Source organism: Primulina huaijiensis, chromosome 3 (genome assembly GCF_012295235.1).
Source record: "Primulina huaijiensis isolate GDHJ02 chromosome 3, ASM1229523v2, whole genome shotgun sequence".
NCBI lineage: Eukaryota > Viridiplantae > Streptophyta > Magnoliopsida > Lamiales > Gesneriaceae > Primulina > Primulina huaijiensis.
Genome location: NC_133308.1, coordinates 7,628,836 through 7,648,381, shown reverse-complemented (window position 1 = coordinate 7,648,381; position 19,546 = coordinate 7,628,836). Strand labels below are relative to the sequence as shown.

The window sequence follows — 19,546 nt, the reverse complement described above, 5'->3', positions numbered from 1 at the left end:
CGGGTGGATTGGATGCTCTTATTAATATTTATGACATAATATTTGCAGTCGTGAAATGCTTTCCTCAAGTTATTTAGAAACCTACTGTTTGGATAGTGTTTTCCAAATGTAATATTTCAGGATATTGTACAAATCTTAAATGGTTGTTTTGGATATATTGTGTGAGAATATTAATTAGTGCTGTGATCAAAGAAATCGATAAATCATATATAGAATTCGCTCGATCCAATTGAACTTCTAATTGCATTAAGATTTTAAGAGTTTATACATTTTTTAAAAAAATAAATAAATTAGCCAGATACAATCTAAGTTCTTAATAGTACTGGTACACTTTACACGTACTTTTCTATTAAAAAAAAATCAATAATAAAGAAACGTTTTGTGCTATTTTTATTAAAAAAAAATGCCTAATTTGTTGATATACATAAATTTAAAATTTACAAAATTAATTTGTTAATATACATAAATTTAAAATTTACAAAATATATGTAAGGCCCGAGATTTTATCATTTTAATCCGAGATTATTTAATTTATGAATTTTATGAATTAGATTCCACGGTTTTTGTAATTAATTAGGATTGAAATGGAATTAAAAAAAGTTGTGAGGACCAAATTGCAAATAGTGAAGACTTCAAGGTTTAAAGTGCAATTATGGGATTTGAGGACACTTGTCTTCACCATGCAAATATATATGTTAAAATCTTTCATTCAACAACTTGAGAGAAAAGGAAAAACGAGAATAGCTACAGAGACTTTGCAAAAATTCCTTCGAAAACTAGAATTCTGATTTTACAAGATCTAACCTTCAGAATTTGAATCAGGACACAGTACCATGCTCCTCTTGTCAACAGCTACAACAAGACGTAAGTTTTATTGATTTCTGATATAGTTTGAAATTATGATATTGATGGAATTGTGAGTTGACTAGTATTATGTGTTCTGGATATACTGATCAGTATATATTTAAAATCAGATCGAAGAACAGACCGTTTATGCAATTATTATGATTTTCAGAATGGATATGATTGAGATATACAGATTTGGTATTGAAATTGCGATTATTGATTAATTATGGATTGTATTGGCTATTGGTTATGAATTGTAATTGATATCTCGAGTTGTTGAGTTACCCGAGACATTATTTTAGTGTCGTTATGCCGTTGATTTTGAATCAGATTAAGAGTGATCAGAACAGATTTGATTTGGATGGTATATTGATATTGTACCTGTCGAATATGTCATTTCAGATTGTATTGATTGCTTTGAATTCAGAACGTCCATTTCTTCAGACCGAGACTACAAAAAGAAAGAAATAAATCAATGTTAAACCGGGATTGATAACTTGAGTCAGATATGACCTGAGTTTCCCTAAACCACATACTTATTTGTTATTGTTTTCAGTTATTTGAATTTATTGCATTGATATGCTTGTTCTATTGATGTATAGAGCGCATGATTTAGACGATTGGTCTTGTGACAGAGGTGCCAGATTGTGATAGAGTAGTCACTGGCCCATTGCACATTGTCACAGAAGAGTAATTGACGGATGTGCCAAAGTCTTTGACGGATAGGTCAAGACACTGGATGTTTGGTTTATATCGATGATTGCTTAGGAGTGGAGTTACTTCTATTGCTGAGATTCGATGTAGTATGCCAACGTCTGGAAAACTGGGATCCCTAGACTAGGAATGAGTCTAGTCTGAGATGTGGAGTCACGAATTTATTTACAAGTTTATATTGATTCATGTGTTCAGATTTGATACGTGTTCTTGATATCTATTTCATGCGTTTCTATCGATTATATGATTGCATGTTTTGTTGATTTATACTGGGATGTATTTTTCACCGGAATTATCCGGCTGTTGTCGTGTTTGTATGTGTGCATGGCAACAGGTGGGACAGGATCAAGGTCGAGGAGATGAGGAGAGATCATGACTAGAGTGGAGACTACGGACATTGATGTAAATAGGGTTTGAACATTTGATAATTAGTTGTTGAACCTGAGTTTTAAATGGTTGTATGTTGTACAAGACTTGTACTGTTATACTGATATGTAAATTAGATGAATTCCAATACGTTCGCACAGTATAAAAAAATAAAAAATTTAGACCCAGATTAATTAATTTGATCCAATTATCCCAATGACGATTAAGAAGATGATTAGCGTCCGGGTCCCCACAATATATATACATGGAGATTGATATATCTAAAATTGTCACATCTGGACGGTTTAGAGAAATACCGTCGCTAATTAGCGACAGTTTAGACATAATCTGTCGCTAATTTTTTTATGTAAAATAAAAAAATTACTTGTATAATTTAATAAATCTACCAAAAAAACTTACAATCTGACTAAACTAATAATATTCATGATCTTAATTAACACTTAGAAATTTATCAAGAATTGAAGCGAAAAAACTTACCCTAAATCGAAACTGAAATTGTAGCGCCCCGAAAATTCGAAAGTCCACGCGAATCACATGCACGTAAGTTATTAAATTCTCTTGTATTTTAATTAAATGTTTTAATTGTATTAATTAATTATGTTGTGCGTATTGACATGTTTAAAATATATTTTTTTACATGGTTGCATTAAAATGTAATTTTTAAAGGTTATTCGAGTTGCGATCTAGAAACGGAGACCGATGGCTGAAAAATAAAAAATGTTTTTATTATATAATTGTTTTTAAGTATTTAAGTATTCGGTGTTGATTTTTCAACAAAAATACGAATGTTTTGACAATCCTTCTAATAAATTCACAAACTTATTTAAGCAAAATTAATTTTAAATCTTTTAAATATTTTAATCAAGAATGAACTATTGGGCCTAATTATTCATTCTAATGGACCTAAGCTTGGTTGATGTTTTAATTAACTATAAAAAAATACAAAACCCACCCTAACCCTCACATAAACCCACGCCACTTTCCCCAAGCACTCCAAAATCTCTCCCCAACACAAGTCATGTCACACACATATTTTATGAAGGGAAAAGCATCACGTTGCTAAAGTTTTTCAAGCCGTCGTTCTTCAATCGTCGCTTCATTTTCGTGCGTAAAACATGCAAAGGCATGCGTATTTCTTTCCTTCAACATCTATCACACCATATTAATCATCTAAACTTATTTTGAAGGAAAAACATGGCACACAAGTTGAATTTTCGTAACTTCATGCATATGTTTTCCAAACTTGTGTTTTTTATTTCCAAAATCATGTTTTTGTATTGTTTAAGGGGTTGCCATGATCAGGACATGATTAAGCATGGTTTACATGAAATATAGAGTCCTAAGAAACACTAAAAAAGTTGCAAATCAAGATACAATCAGGCTGGAAAACCTTAGAGAAGAGAAGAGAAGGAATGTGGGTCTTGTTGGTTGTTCAAAGGTTTAAGGAGCGACTGCTGTGCATGGGCCTTGGGGCTCATCCAGGGCTAGTTTAGGGTCAGTGATGGTCGTGGTCTAGGGCTGGGTTGGGTCCTAGGGCGGCTAGGTGCGTGGGAGTGGCTAGGGAAAAGTCCTAGTGAACTAAGACTCTCCCCCAAGCTTAATCACGGCTGCTGTGATTCGGGAGAGAGGGCAGCGCGGCTAGGGGCGAGTCAGGAGGGTCCTATAGGGTCTAAGGATGATGGGAAAGGGCTGGGCGAGGGGCTGGAGTGGCTGGGCTGGTCGCTGGTTCGAGATAACGCAGGAGAGCTCAAAGAGGCGCATGTTGTTCTTGGTTTAGAGGTTCGGGGCTTGGGTTACAGGGCTTGGGCTGGGTTTGGGGGTGGTCCAGGGATGGTCAGGGTCGTGTGGGCTCGATGGTGGCTCGGCTGGAAGAGTCCAAGTGGGCTAGGAGTCTAGGGGCGTGAATATCTAGCCATATGCAGGTGTGAGCTTCTGCCCAAGTGAGTTTGAGCGAGCTAAGGTCTGGTTCTTGGGGCAGGGCTTGGTCAGGAGGGTGCCTAAGTTGGTTGGCTCAGGTTTGGCTCGAGGTGGCTTGACTATGGCTCGAGTAAATTGGGAGATGGCTCGGGTGGCTCGTTAATGTGTCAAAAACGAGATTTTAATAACTATAATTGAATCCATGGGTCCACGGGTGTGGCTCATTATTTGGAAGGGTAGAATAAATAATAAAAATGCTATGTTTAAAATTTGGAATCAAAATAATGAGTTTTGGATTTATCTGGGATTTTATCATCGCACATAACGTTAATTAACGAATTAATTGAAACACCTAGATTTAAGCTTAATAAAATTATGAAAAATTATATTTAAGCTCAAAAAATTATTAAAAATCTAATTTTATAAATTTGGAATTTTATATTAAGGTTTGGTTTAATTCAGGGTTAAAACGCATTAGTATGTTATAGTTAAAGATTAATTTAAAAATCGTCGATTTAAGCTAAATAAAAATACAAGAAAATTCAGGTAAGTTTAAATAATTATTTGGGACATGTTAGAGTCAATGAAATTAAGAAATGTCGAAAACATGAAATTTTACGTCAAGGGGTAAAACAGTCATTTTACACCTAAAAATTAGTAAACGTTATGACAGTGTCCTGAATGCTGTTTTATATGCTAATATGATTATTTTAAATGTTTATGGATGTTTTTATGATTTAATATGCTAAAATGTTTATTTTAAAATATTTATGGATTTTTTTATATGTTAAAAGGTTTATTTTAAAATGATTATGGATTTTTATGAGGAAACGATAACGTTAAAAGATATGTTGCATGCTTGGTTTAAAAGAAAAACATTATATGCATGTTTAAATTTTATCAAGTGATGATAATATGAAACGTTGAAGGAAGTGAAGTAATTGTGACTAATACGATGATATGTTGGAGGTATCGTGAGGGTGACGATCCGAGTGGGAGCCCGACGATCGTATTTTCATTGATACGAATATGAGGATATGACCATAAAAATGAGGATATCGTGAGGGAAAAGGCCCCAGAGGGAGCCCATTTATGGGAGAAGGCCCCAGAGGGAGCCCGATGATCGTATTTCCATTCGATGATGATAGGCCAAGGCCCAGTTGACCAGTGAGAGTATTGCTGGTGTCCCCGCCGCCCAGTACTGTGGTTACATGTAGATCCATCGGCCAACACGTAGACGTAGATGAACACGAAAGTTACATTTAACAATCTGAATTCAACGAAAGGAAAAAGGAATACGTATATATTGATGATGATATGAATATGAATATGATGAATAATGATATGTTTATGATGATATGAAAAAGTTTATGATAAAGTTTACGAAAATGTTCATGTTTAAAGTTTATGCATCTTCATGAAAACGATATTTTAAGTACAAATATTTTTCACTGTTGTATGTGATTTGTATACGTATTATGTAGTTATGAAGATTATGGTGTGTTGAGTCTTTAGACTCACTATGTGTGATTGATGCAGGTAATTATGACAGTAATGTTAATGGAGGTCTTGATGGATGATCTGACTGGACTGGGGGTGCACATAACCCGAGGACCGATGCTAGTTTTTCGCACTAGTTATGATTTATGATTTTAAGTGATGTTAAAGATTTTTTTGCGATGATTTAATTATGAGTGGTTTTGAGAGGTTATAGTATGAGCTATACTTTTCAAATGATGTTTTTAGGTTTGGTAAAATAGTTGGTCGTTTTACTTTTAAAATGGTTCCAAAATATTTTATGCATGTGATTATGCATCCCGGCCGATTTAATCAGGTTTGAAAAAAAATTTTCTAGTACGTTTTTAGAAAACGAATAGCAGACGTTTCAAAAATCGTCTAAGAGAGAAAAATTTATCCTGTGGAAGAAAATAGATTGAAAACGTGGATATTTATAGATAATTTACGTCGATTTTTGGTTAAACCGTCACTAACTGTCGCTATTAGTGATGATTGTTATTAAACCATCGCTATTAGCGACAGTTAAGAAAAATCGCCGCTATTAACCGTTGCTAATAGCGACGGTTTCTGGTTAATTAGCGACGATTTAACCAAAAATCGTCGTTATTAGCGACGGTTTCTGTTAAAACTGTTGCTATTTTAAAAATTGCGACGGTTTTAATAAAACCGTTACTAAATATAGCGATGATTTAAGCAAAACCGTGGCTAAATATAGCAATATTTTAAGATAACTGTTGTTGTTTGTCCAAAAAACACGCTAATCCTCAACGGTTTTCTAAAAACATTTTCGTTTGTCTTTGACCCCCAAAAAACGCTAAAAGACAACGATTTTTAGGAATCAAATATGCAGTATTTACAGACAAAAGTATTCGGTTATTGAGTAATAATCAATATATCATGGAGAATTCTTCAAAAAAAATTGGGGTCAAAGACAACGGTTTTTAGAAAACCGTTGTCGTAGACACATCAAAGACAACGGTTTTTAAAAAACTGTTGTCTATGAGTGTGTTTTTTTAGGCTACGACAACGGTTTTTGTTGAAACCGTTGTTAAAAAAAACACAACGATTTTAATAAAAATCGTTGTATTTCATGTGTTGTTGAATTCATATTTTCTTGTAGTGATTGGTCGGGAAAGCTCTCAAAATTCTCACAGAGTAATAGCTCGGAGAGAATAAATGGGAAAATGAGTGGAAGTGTTCTTTTATTTATACTGCAAGGAGGCTCATGACAGCCGTTCGATTAACATCAAACCAAGGGTCCAGATTTTCTTGGGGAGACTTAAGATTACCTCGGGAACCTATTCGTCATAGAATCTCGGCCGTCCATTTATGTTTCACGTCTGTACCATCCGATATGCCACGTGAGATCAAGGAAACACACCTTATAACAAAGAGCACATAGAAAAGGGCTAAGAATCCTACCAGGTTTTCTTAGTCTAAATTTAATGCTTCTTTTAGACCAAAAGGAGGAGATACTGTTGATGCCCTCTAAATTGTTATATCTAGATGGATCCAAGCTCATTTCAAAACTGGCCTAACCCTATAGAGTCAGTGCTCATTATTGGGCAAGAGCTCGGCTACCGAGCCTAAATATATAGTAAGGTGTCCAAGCCCAAGTGTCCGAACCCACTCAGGTGGTTGGGAAGCCCGGGCCCTAATGCGGCTAGAGAATGTGGAGACATTCTCGTCGATAAATAAGAGGTTCTGATAACTACGAGATTCGATCAAATCTCATCAAGAAAAAGCAAGAGTCTTAACCGCCATTTGTAAATAAATTTGATTCGACCCGCATAAGATTTGTCTCTAGAGAATGTTTTCAGCAACTAAATTTATTGTAACTTTCGAATAAGGATTTCATTTCGAACCGGGCTTCCAATCAAATTATTAACACCATAAAAATATTAGAAATAATTAATAATGACCACATTATGAATTGATAATAGCTAGTATGGAATAATACAACAAATTAAAAAAAACACCAAAAAGGTAGTATCCAAACGTTAGAACACCTTCTTTAACTACATTCGAGCACACGGTTTTAATTCATTTGGCATTTGACGTCCGATCCAAAGATTAAACCAAGCTACGAGACACCAAAAAACCAAGCACAACGGAGTGTTCTTCAACAAATGTGTATCGCACCGAGGCTTTTCGGGTTACTCGGGACATCAAACGGATTGCTTGATAGGTGCTAGTGAATTAGGGCTGGTTCTGGAAATCGATAAGCCGCGAGCATTCTTCCTTGTCGCCAGCTTCTTGCCCTCCAATTTCGTCCCGGGTTGTCGCACTTTTACTCCTCGGATCATCTATACATTGCACCAGATCAGTATCATTTAACAACGATAAATGTGATATTACAAGGAAGAAAGTCTCACATATTTGCCACATTTCATGTCGGAGTAAATCACTATAAAATCTCCCTCTTGAAGTCCATTTATCCTCACAAATTCACCTAAAAAAACATGAAACATACAAATATTACGAATAAATTGTTCCGGTTTTCTTTGATCATCGAGTAACACAGACTCAGATTTTATCCGAGTGCAGATGACATTCGAAAATGCTTAAATTACCCGTGTTCTCCAGAAGGTACATTCTGCTTTTGTTGTTTGGCCAAAACCTGGTAACCATAAATTATATCATCATTAACTTGATAAAAGGTGATCGGAACAAAATCACATGAATAGTTCACAAATTTTAAAACGGGAATCGCATATCATTATAATAGTAAGATGTATATATATATGTATATACCTATATCGCATATTCCAAACGCGAGAAGTTCCAATATCTTCCATGGCAATGGGAATTCCGTCTCTTGAATCTAGTTCTGGAAGATGGCTTTCGGCTTCTTTCTGATAATTAATTTTACCACATTTAAACTTTCATCAAAGTTTTACAAGTCTAAATTCTTAAAAACTATGAACCAAATTAACTATATACTTTTGTTGAATATAACCAAATATATATATAAAAAAAATTTCATTACTTTTGGCAACACAATCCTTCCAAGATTACCGACATCACTTTGCTTCAACACTTTCTGCAGTAAAAACTTCAAGTTCTTCTCCGTCTTCCATCCCTTCAGATCATAAAACCAACAGTGAATAAAATTAAATGAGATTTTTAACTTGCAACATCAATTTTGAACCCAAATGATGATCTAAAGAGGCAGAAATAAGAACCTGTTGCTGCCGTCGATCAGAGGCACCGTGTCGCGGATAGTTTGGTTGCTGTGATACATCAACCGGTGGAACCGTGGCCACCATCGAAGAATTAGCTGAAGAAGCAACCGACGACCAGTACATACAATCTTCGGCGGGTCTTTCTTGACTGCCATTTTCGCAGTCATCAGCCACAACATGCTGATCATTTATTTGCTCATGATTCTGATTTGGGTTACTGTTGCGCCGATTGTGGTATGAATAAATGGATCTCTGGCGAGCCATCCTCTTTTTCCTGGCTTCTTTAGTCGCCAATGATCCCAATTTCACCAATCTCTCCCCGTTTTTATCAAAGAGCAGATACGGGTTCCCGTATAAATTATATGGCTGAGGAAAAAGGTTACCATTATCAGGGAAAGGACTAAACTGAGACGGTGGGGGCATCGTGAATGGCGCCATTGGAGCCCAAGATTGAGCTTGTTCCATGGACGAGTATTCTGCTGAAGCTAGATATGGGATGCCATTTGCTACTTGATAATTTAAAGGACCGGCATGATTATAGTTTGTGTAAGGGTCACCGCCACTATACCCTTCCATAGCAGGCGATTGCGCCACCATGGTGGCAGCCCCGGCGACTTGAGGCGGCATCCAGGGGTTGGTCGGAAAGCAGGTTGTAGGATGAGAGTACGGAGGATTGTAGTTCATATTTGAATAAGAGTACGAGTTTGGATTAAATACCAGGTTCTGGGCAGTTTCTTGGGAGGGAAATGTAGATTGATGGCCACTTTCCCTTGTCCGATTTTTCTGAAGCTGGAACTGCTCGACCCACTCGAGTATCAGTTTCAGGAGCTGCTTTTTCCCTTCTTTTGTGCTGCCCAAACGCTTAGAAGCGCTTTCAATGGTGGAACGCTTCAGCTTTATGTTCCTCATATCTTCAGCAGAAATGTAATCCTTGTTTTGCTTCAACCACTCGAAAAACAGCATAGCAAGTTCGCTGTTCCCATGTATAAAACTTAATCCATCATCATTTTCTTCCTCACTCAGCATTTTTTGGTCCTGCGGCAGCGGCACCATGGTTGCCGCCTGTTGATCTTCCGTTAATTCTCGAGGGTTCTCACTTTGGAAAACTGAAGATGGGTCCCAAATATCATTACTGTCTAATAAATCCATGTAACCAAAGGTTTCCATCACATCAATGCAGTCAACATTGCCTACACCAACATATTCAGACAGCGGCGTGATCTCCATGGAGGCTGTCGAAGACAAAGCCGCACGCTCGGCTTTCACCTGATCACCCCCTTTAATTTGCTGAAAATTCCTTTGTCCCGTATCTTCCTCGGCGGTCGGAGAGGAGGATTCACGGGAGGAGGAAGAAGTGGCGGCGGTGGGATTCGCCGCCGGCGACACAGAGGACGACGATGAGGAGGACGACATGCAAGGGAAATCAGGTAGAGGTGGGAAGTCGCCATAGAAAACGGAATCTTCATTCACGTCAAGAAAATTTTCTTGATCTCTATCAAGCCATAAATCTTTTTCACCAACTGTCTCCATCACTACTACTTGCTGGTGATCTTCTTCCATTTCTTCAAAACCACAGCTAGGGTTTGCAATATCCAGATCACCCACCTCCATCATTTCTATTTTCACCTCAACATTTCCAGCATCTGCATGAAAATCATCTCGTTCACCAGTAGGAACACACTCATTTTTAATCATACTAGCTAGCTTCGGATAAATTTTGAGATATTTGAGAAAAAAGGTGGACAGGAAAATATACTTTTTACGGATAAAGGAGGAAGAGTGTTTCTGTAGCTGATCGAGGAAACAAGATACAAAGGGCCCGCTTCAAATTAAATCCTGCAACATAAAGCATCTGGGACTCCTCCAAACCATACAGACCATCAGATACGATACTGAAAATAGCTAATAGAAAACGAAAGGAAAACGACCCATTTTATCAATCTACACTTTACCAAATATACATGATTTTTTCCCTACTGAAGAGAGAAACTCACATAAACTAGGGATTTCATAGCAATATCTTTTTTAAGTTGGGAGAATTTACGGGAAAAAAGAAAATATTCCGATGGAGACGAGGAAATATATAGAAGCCAAAAAAGGAGACAAATATGAAGTGAAGATTGATGAACAGCAGCACCAAACTTAAACCCTGTTAAACCAAGAACCCACATGATGTTCTGGTCAGTTCTCGAGAGTTTCAATCTCCTTCAATTAATTTCTTCTTCTTTTGTCGTTTGCAGATGGGTTCAAATCGTTTGTTGGTGGAGTTGCGCTCTTAATTAAGAAAGATGAAAATGGAGTTTGAAAATTTTTAGAAGGGAAGAAAATTCAGAAAACAACAAAGAAATAAAAGCTCGTGCCGCTGCTTTTTTACCGCTCAAACCCCGGAATGTACGCCAGTATCCATACGTACACACCTGAATGGTGCACTCCAGCGGTGCCTCAGTCTTTTGAAAACCACAGCTAAATTGTCCATTCTGAAGGTATCCAAATGCATGACATAACATACACACACACATATATACATATATTATATAAAAGTACAAACAAGCAATGTACCGTCAGCTACAGAAGGAAGAAGTCTCGTACGCGGTACCTATATTTGTACATAATGCGTACACCAGCCAGCATATATATCGCTTCAAAATAAAGAGTCTCAATATATGAACACATGTAAAGCATGTATAGAGAGAGAGACAGAGATGGGACCGATTGTGAAGGCAGTGGCTCCTTCGTCTTGTCCCCATTCGTGGACCCAACGGCCGGCGAAGCTCGTTGGCTGCGGCTGCTACATTCTGCGGTAAAATCCAAAACTCGATCACCATAAAGTTTTTGGTGGGGAATCAGCGTAAAATTTCACTCTAAGCTAGCTTTGTCTATGGTCTCTGCGTAAAAATGTTATTGGCGGTCATGGAATTTGTCGCGGGGATCGACATGCGTTCACGTGAACAGGGTGAGGTGGTGGGGTCTTCAGAACAAATGAGCTTCGATTTTCAAAAGAAAATCACGCATCTGAATTCTCACCTGCATTTGAGCAAATATTTAACAATAGGTCTTATATGAAACCACTTCACTTATTTATATTCACGAGATATATGGAGTTGATTATATTTTTAATTAGAAATAATATTTAATATAAAAATAGTATTTTTTTTTAAATTTGAGTAAGTTCGGATCTATCTCACAAAATTATTCTATAATACTTTCACTCAGATTATCTCGTGTCTTTTCATAAAAAAAATCATTATATAAAAAAAATTATATATATTTTACTCTAGACAAATTTATTTTATTTTTACCTACTAAAATTATTCCACATGGCTTTTATCAACATAATAATTTAATTACCATGTGAATAACATGTGATTATTGTATCATTAATTTTTATAACAATAATATATATTTTTAATTTTGATTTAAACTCTAATATAGTTACAAAAATTATGCAACATAAATTTTTTAATATATTAATAAGGATTATTTGCCTAGAGGTATTAATATATATTTTATATATATGAGTTTTGATATGTTGTGTGCACACTTATGTGAAACCGATAAGTTGACATTCACATATTGGATGTAATGAAATATAGAAAAATTGTACATTCAAAAAGTTATTTATTAAATAATTTTATGAAATCATAGATATAAAAAATGTTAATTTTAATAAAGTTTAAAAAGTTTTCACACAGTACTTATTTAACACCAGAAAATAATTTATACATAAGAACTATTTTTTTCTTCAAGCATCATATGGAATAGATAATTACGTACTAATATGAGTCAGAAAAATGATGTCGTAGTTGACTTTTAAAATTTTCCTCTTATTTGAATCATTAATCACATCAGAAAATATCAATATACCAAAATATTTCAATATAATTGATATGATAATTATACATAATAAAAATTTTGATATACCGAATCTCGATATACTGAAATTTTCGATACAAAATCGATATAAATATTTTTTGATATCGTAATTTTTGCTATGACATATATTTTATATCACCTCTAATTAAATATAGTATATTAATGTTACATAAACAATTATACTTTGGTTAATGCGTTTAAAAGTATATCTAAAGGTTGACTTTGTAAATATATGTGGGTCCACATTTGTTCAGGATTTCTCCTATATATGAAAATTAATGTTACTTTTAGATTTATTTTTAGGATATTTTCAGAAGGGTGACACGAAATTTTCTCAATTCTACGTATCATATGAATTATTTTGTAGATTATCTGAGCAAGTGCTGTATAAACCAATTGATGATTTTGATCCTTACATAAATTAATTTGTTGCTAATCGATTCAAAGATATAACATAAAAAAAAAAATTGACTATTTGATATTCTAGGTAGAACAGAACATTCATTACTGTAGTTAGTTAGCTTGTACCTAATCTGATTGTGTTAGTTAGTTAGCTTCCTAATTAGTAGCACTAGGTTTGTTGGAGATCCTATTAATGTGGATTTGTAGATGTAAATCCATGTATAAATACTTCAGTAGGTTGAGCAATGGAGTTTAAGCTTCTCTTTGCAACATTCCACACACACACTACTTTAATCATATATTCTTCAACATGGTATCAGAGCCAGGGAAGATTGAAGGCATTCCTCCTTCATCATCAATATCAAACTCATGTCAACCTCGAAATAGCATTCAAGACCTGTTCCTCCTCTCAATTACTTCTCACAAACTCTCAGACCACAATTACTTGTAGTGGTCTAGCTCAGTTCTCATGTTTATCCGAGGGAAAGGGAAAGAAGGTCACCTCTCTGACAGTTTGTCCATCCTCGAAAGTTCAGCAGATCAGATCAAAGCTTGGAAGGCAAATGATTCGATGATAATGGCGTGGCTGATCAACTCCATGACTCAGGAGATAAGTGAGAATTTCTTACTATTCCAGACCGCCAAGGAAATATGGGAGTCAGTTCAAGACACCTTCTCGTGCAAAGACAATACGGCTGAACTCTTTGAGATTGAAGGCTTGCTCCATGACCTCCGACAAGGTGAGAACTCAGTCACATCATACTTTACTAATCTGACTCGCTACTGGCAGAAGGTTGATCTCCTTGAGTCACATTGCTGGAAATGTCAAGATGATGGAGAAAATCACAGGAAAATTGTTGAGACCAAGCGAGTTTTCAAGTTCTTGTTTGGACTTGACAAATCACTAGATGAAGTAAGGAGCAGGATTCTGTCAACCAAGCCATTGCCTACCATTCATGAGTCGGTTTCTGAAGTAAGGCGTGAAGAAAGTCGTCGCAAAGTTATGCTCGGAAGGACCTCCTTGAATCCACTTGAAAGTAGTTCCTTGGCTTCTCATGAAGGCACATATAACCCCACCGGTGATCAGTCTCCATGGAGTACTGGTCATGTGGCATCTCAGGCTCAACAACACAAAAAGCCCCGTGGACGTCCCTGGTGTGAGCATTGTCGCAAACCTGGTCACACCAAGGAGACATGCTGGAAGTTGCATGGCAAGCCGGCAGACTGGAAACCACGTGGACATGTCGCAGCCGTAGCTCAGTTCAATCCAGATCAGATGAACATCTTGCAGTCTATCATCAACCGAGTCCAAGGCTCCTCCTCATCAACATCTCCACCAGTGAACTCAGAACCTGTTGCTCAACAAGGTAACTTGGCTACAGCATTACATACAGAAATATCCACTTCGTGGATTGTTGACTCAGGTGCCTCGGATCACATGACTGGTAAGTACTCCCTGTTCACTTCATATACACCCTGCAAACAAGAGATCTATGTTAGTATTGCGGATGGTTCTCGATCACGTGTGATAGGCATAGGGTCGGTTCGCCTGTTGCCACAAGTAACACTCCAATCGGTTTTCTTTGTGCCTCAACTTGATTGCAACCTACTGTCTGTCAGGAAATTCAATAAGGATCATCACTGTTTTACCAAATTTATAACTGACTCGTGTGCGTTTCAGGACATGAATTCTGGGAGAATGATTGGCAGGGCTGAGCTTTGTGGAGGCCTCTATCTCCTCAAAACCATCACACCACCTCAGGCTGAAATAAAACCAACCTCTCTCAATCTTTGTTTTAATTCTGGTTTAGTAGTTAATAAAGACGAAAACATTATGTTGTTGCATGCTCGTCTTGGACATCCGAGCTTCATGTATCTCAAACGCATGTTTCCTTCTTTTTTCATTAATAAAAATATCAATTCATTCACTTGTGATGCTTGTCAACTTTCAAAACATACTCGCAGCACCTATGCACCAAGACCATATAAACCAACACATCCTTTTTCCATGATCCATAGTGATATTTGGGGGGCATCCAGGGTCACCAATATATCAGGTGCACGATGGTTCTTGCTTTTGGTTGATGATCACACACGTTTTTCATGGGTATTTTTAATGAAACATAAATCTGAGACTTGCCAAATATTCAAGGAATTTCACTGTATGATAAAAACTCATTTCAATGCTCATGTCCAAGTATTTCACTCAGATAATGCACAAGATTACTTCAATGCTACACTAGGAGGATATTTCTCATCTCAGGGTATAGTCCAAACGAGTTCATGCACCGACACACCACAACAAAATGGTATTGCCGAGCGTAAGAATAGACACCTTTTGGAAGTCTCACGAGCACTTATGTTCTCATATAGGGTACCAAAACAATTTTGGGGAGAGGCTATACTAACGGCCACATATCTCATTAATCGTATGCCTTCCCGCACACTTAAGTTCCAAACACCATGCCAATCTCTCCTTAGTACATACCCTAACACACACCCTAATAAATACCATTACACAAAAGTATTTGGTTGTACTATGTTTATTCATCAGTATCATCAATCAAAACTTGATCCTAGAGCTTTTAAGTGCATATTCATAGGATATTCTCCAAGGCACAAAGGTTACAAGTGTTATTCCCCGATTCTTAGGAAAACATTTTTTTCCATGGATGTAACATTCCATGAATCTCAGCCATTCTATACCAGACCTGAATTTGAGGGGGAGCAATCTCAGTCTCAATCTCAGTTCTGAGACACTATCATAGAGCCTTCTCCTATACATTCATCAACTCCCACGCAACTCACTCAACCTCTCAATAAAGGTCCCACCTTATCTCAAGTAGACGGTGCCACTTCATCAGATGATCAGCCTCAAACCACCTCAGAACCATCTCAAGAAATTCCTAGAGGTACACAGACTCCAAACTGCCAAGAACTCTCACCAGATGAAGTGACTGAATCAACGGAGGAAGGTAATATTCCGGGTAATAGTTCTGATCCATTATCTGACATTGAGTTGCCAATTGCTCTACGTAAGCATCATCGAACACGAAGCTCAAATGAACAGGCAGACTTCTTGTACTATGGAAAGTTGTCAGCAAACTTCCGAGCCTTCCTCTCTAAAATCGATGATGTTAGAGTGCCTAACACAGTTCATGAAGCACTAGAAGATCCAGCATGGAGAGCTGCAACTTTCAAGGAGTTCCAAGCTCTTGAGCAAAATGGAACGTGGGATATTACTGACCTCCCACCAGGGAAACGAACAGTAGGGTGTCGGTGGTTGTTCTCGGTAAAACATCAACCAGATAGAACTATTGAGAGACTAAAGGCCAGATTAGTTGCGAAGGGGTATACGCAATCGTACGAAATTGATTACCAAGAGACATTTGCACCAGTAGCGAAGCTCAACACTATTCGAATATTGCTCTCTCTAGCCGTCAATCTTGAATGGGAGACTAGAAGAAGAAGTATACATGGACATTCCAGAGGGATTCTGTAATAGTACTACTCAGAATAAGGTTTGTAAACTGAAGCGGTCACTATACGGTCTCAAGCAATCACCTAGGGCATGGTTCGAGCGCTTTTCTAAGGTTCTCAAGCAGAATAGCTACAAACAGTGTCAAGCAGATCATACCCTCGTCGTCAAGCATTCACAAGGAGGGAAGTGTTCAATATTGAGTGTATACGTTGATGATATTGTAATCATAGGTGATGATGAGGAGGAGACTCACAGACTGAAACAAGTGTTGTCCAAGGAATTTGAGATCAAGGATCTAGGTCGCTTAAGGTACTTCCTTGGTATGGAAGTAGGGAGAACAAAAGATAGAATTGCTATATCTCAACGTAAATACGTTATGGACCTGCTCAAAGACACAGGGACGATAGGGTGTAAGGCGAGTGAAACCCCTATGGACTCAACCAGCAAACTTGTTGCACGAGGGAATGAACCTGCATGTAATAAAGATCAGTACCAGCGGCTTGTAGGAAAACTCATTTATCTTGCTCATACACGCCCTGATATTGGATTTTCAGTAAGTGTGGTCAGTAGGTTTATGAGCAATCCATCCGAGGTGCATATGGAAGCTGTTTTGAGAATTCTGCGGTACTTGAGAGGAAACCCGGGGAAAGGAATTATGTTCAGAAAGTGCTCCAATCGCAGTGTGGAAGTATACACAGATGCTGATTGGGCAGGAGATGCTTCGGACAGGCGATCTACCTCAGGACATTGTTCATACGTCTGGGGAAATATCGTGTCTTGGCGCAGTAAGAAACAATCGGTAGTAGAGAGGAGTAGTGCAGAGGCAGAGCTTCGATCTCTTGCTCTAGGGATATGTGAAGGAATGTGGCATCAAAGAGTACTTGAGGAACTCAGAGTTGATAATCATAAGTCAGTAAGTATCTTCTGTGACAATCAGTAGGCATTGAATATGGCAAAGAACCCTGTGCAACATGATCGAACTAAACACGTGGAAATTGACAGGCATTTCATAAGCGAGAAGGTGGATGATGGCACAATCAGTTTGTGTTATGTTCCAACACACTGTCAAGTTGCTGATATTCTGACCAAAGCATTACCACGTACAAGCTTCCAGGAATTGTGTAACAAGCTTAATCTGCAGAGTATCTTTGATTAAGCTTGAGGGGGAGTGTAGTTAGTTAGCTTGTACCTAATCTGATTGTGTTAGTTAGTTAGCTTCCTAATTAGTAGCACTAGGTTTGTTGGAGATCCTATTAATGTGGATCTGTAGATGTAAATCCATGTATAAATACTTCAGTAGGTTGAGTAATGGAGTTTAAGCTTTTCTCTGCAACATTCCACACACACACTACTTTAATCATATATTCTTCAACAATTACAAATTACAAAAATTCAATTATAATAATAATGTATGGTCAAATTATCGAGTTTTCAAAAATGGATAGGAAACATGGAATATTTGCATTCTTGATTCTTCGGCGGTTGCCTCCGCCTTGGCCACCACCTTGTCTTTGATCTTCTGGCTGGTTTTTTGACGGTGACCCCACGCGTCCTGCTCGGTTTGCTTCACTTTTCCGGCCGCTTCTTGGACGGTTTCCGACAATTTCTCGGCGACGTCCTTCGTCTTCCCCGTCACCTGATCTTTAGTTTTGTCACCAGTTCAACTCACCACATTAACTGCACTTATTAGACTCCAAAACGTTTTCTTTTTAAAAATGGCTTTTTTGGTGGGGTTGCTTTTGACGTTTTTTATATTTTTTATTCAATGTTTTGACGTAATTTTTTTAAAGTTGTAATAGATTAATATTTTAAAATATTACTAACAATTAGAAAAATATGAATGAACACATATATAACTGATTTGAAATGTAAAAATATTTTATTTTACTTTATTTACAACTTTTAATGAATAAATTCTTTACGGATTGTTACTTTTTTGTTTTCTTCCAAAAAGTACCACGGTTTGAGTCATACGTTGCGTAGCAACACTCATACGTTTTTTTTGCACGTTAAACTTTGATTTTTTTTTATACTAGTCACGATAAATATCACTATAAAAAAACCTTATTATAAAGTGAAATTTATCGCCGAGATAGTCTGTATTATCATACCAATCGTAACGGTAATGAACTTGAGCCTAACTCATAAAATCTGGCTTAAGGATGAGGGTTGTCAAGTCCATATATACAATTCTCAATAATTTAATAGAACCAACGTGAGATATCGAACATCAATAACTCAAAATTAATGGATGAATTACCTGGAAATTGAGTCTAGGTGAAGTAGCAACAAACATCCCAGTGCGTGCATGGAGCTTTGAAAGGGTGGAGTTAACTATCATGCTCCCCATTTTTTCTATTTTATTTATTTTTGAATTCGAATTTTACTTTAAAAAATATGAAATTAAGGCTACGTGTTTATAGTAGGAAAATCTGTCACTTAATCTCTATTTTTACGAGCCTTAAATGCATGAATCAATGGTTGAAAGAAACCAAAAAATTTTGCTGATTGTGACAGTGTGGTTGGGCTTGTGTTTTCCGAGTTTCATGACTGTGCTTTCCGCCCCAATTTCCCAGCTTTATTTATCTTACGAAATTGAATTCTCAATTTAAAATCGAGCCATTATGAGTACTTCATCGAATCTCGAAATTGAAATTTTTGTAACTTCTATATATTATTTAAAACTGACATTTAATATAATAATATATATTCGAAAAAAGAAAAGTTTCTATGTTTTTTTTTAAAAAAATAATATAAGTTGAATAATCAAGCCCATTGATATAAATTGTAGTGTACCTCATCAAAATTTATACACCAAATATCAATCTAATAATATAATATTATGTTTGGTGTAAATGATAATGCATTATTTTTATTATACATTTTTATTTCTTCTAATATTTGACTAAAGTTCTGCAAAAGATTAGAGTTATTATTATGTTATATTAATTTATCAACATTATATCATGCATCATTTATCATCTGATCCTGTTAGAGTAGATGTCTTGTAAGACAACGGTTTACTAAGAAATTTATAGACTCGGTTGTAATAAACAGTCTTCATTTTAATATAATTTATATTTCATGGTTTCGTTTTATTTTATTTGTATACTCATGCAATCAACATAGATAAAGATCTTGATTATACTTTAATACAAGGATAAAGGTCGCTTAAACTTGAAACTAACATTTGTGATGTTCATGTGTACCATGTTTCATGGTA

At 36.5% G+C, this 19,546-nt stretch overlaps 2 protein-coding genes across 3 annotated transcripts; one reads left to right on the top strand and one right to left on the bottom strand.

Moving 5' to 3' along the window:
• Positions 1–7,252: 7,252 nt before the first annotated feature.
• Positions 7,253–11,381, bottom strand: LOC140972163 (B3 domain-containing transcription factor ABI3-like). 2 transcript variants are annotated; one of them, XM_073434632.1, is made up of 7 exons: positions 10,324–11,381; positions 8,568–10,210; positions 8,372–8,464; positions 8,137–8,237; positions 7,956–8,002; positions 7,758–7,834; positions 7,253–7,688 (listed from the first exon to the last, which is right to left on the bottom strand). In XM_073434632.1, exons 2-7 carry the CDS (start codon positions 10,179–10,181, stop codon positions 7,551–7,553), a joined length of 2,070 nt encoding a protein of 689 aa, XP_073290733.1. In that variant the 5' UTR covers positions 10,182–10,210; positions 10,324–11,381; the 3' UTR covers positions 7,253–7,550. The 2 variants fall into 2 exon arrangements, with proteins under 2 accessions (XP_073290733.1, XP_073290732.1); XM_073434631.1 differs by having other exon boundaries at positions 8,568–11,381.
• A 2,038-nt stretch (positions 11,382–13,419) lies between these two features.
• On the top strand, positions 13,420–17,263 carry LOC140972445 (uncharacterized). The gene is made up of 4 exons (XM_073434870.1): positions 13,420–14,403; positions 14,524–14,647; positions 15,668–16,312; positions 16,554–17,263. The coding sequence occupies exons 1-4, from the start codon at positions 13,420–13,422 to the stop codon at positions 17,261–17,263; spliced, it is 2,463 nt and encodes an 820-aa protein (XP_073290971.1).
• The last annotated feature ends 2,283 nt before the right edge of the window (positions 17,264–19,546 follow it).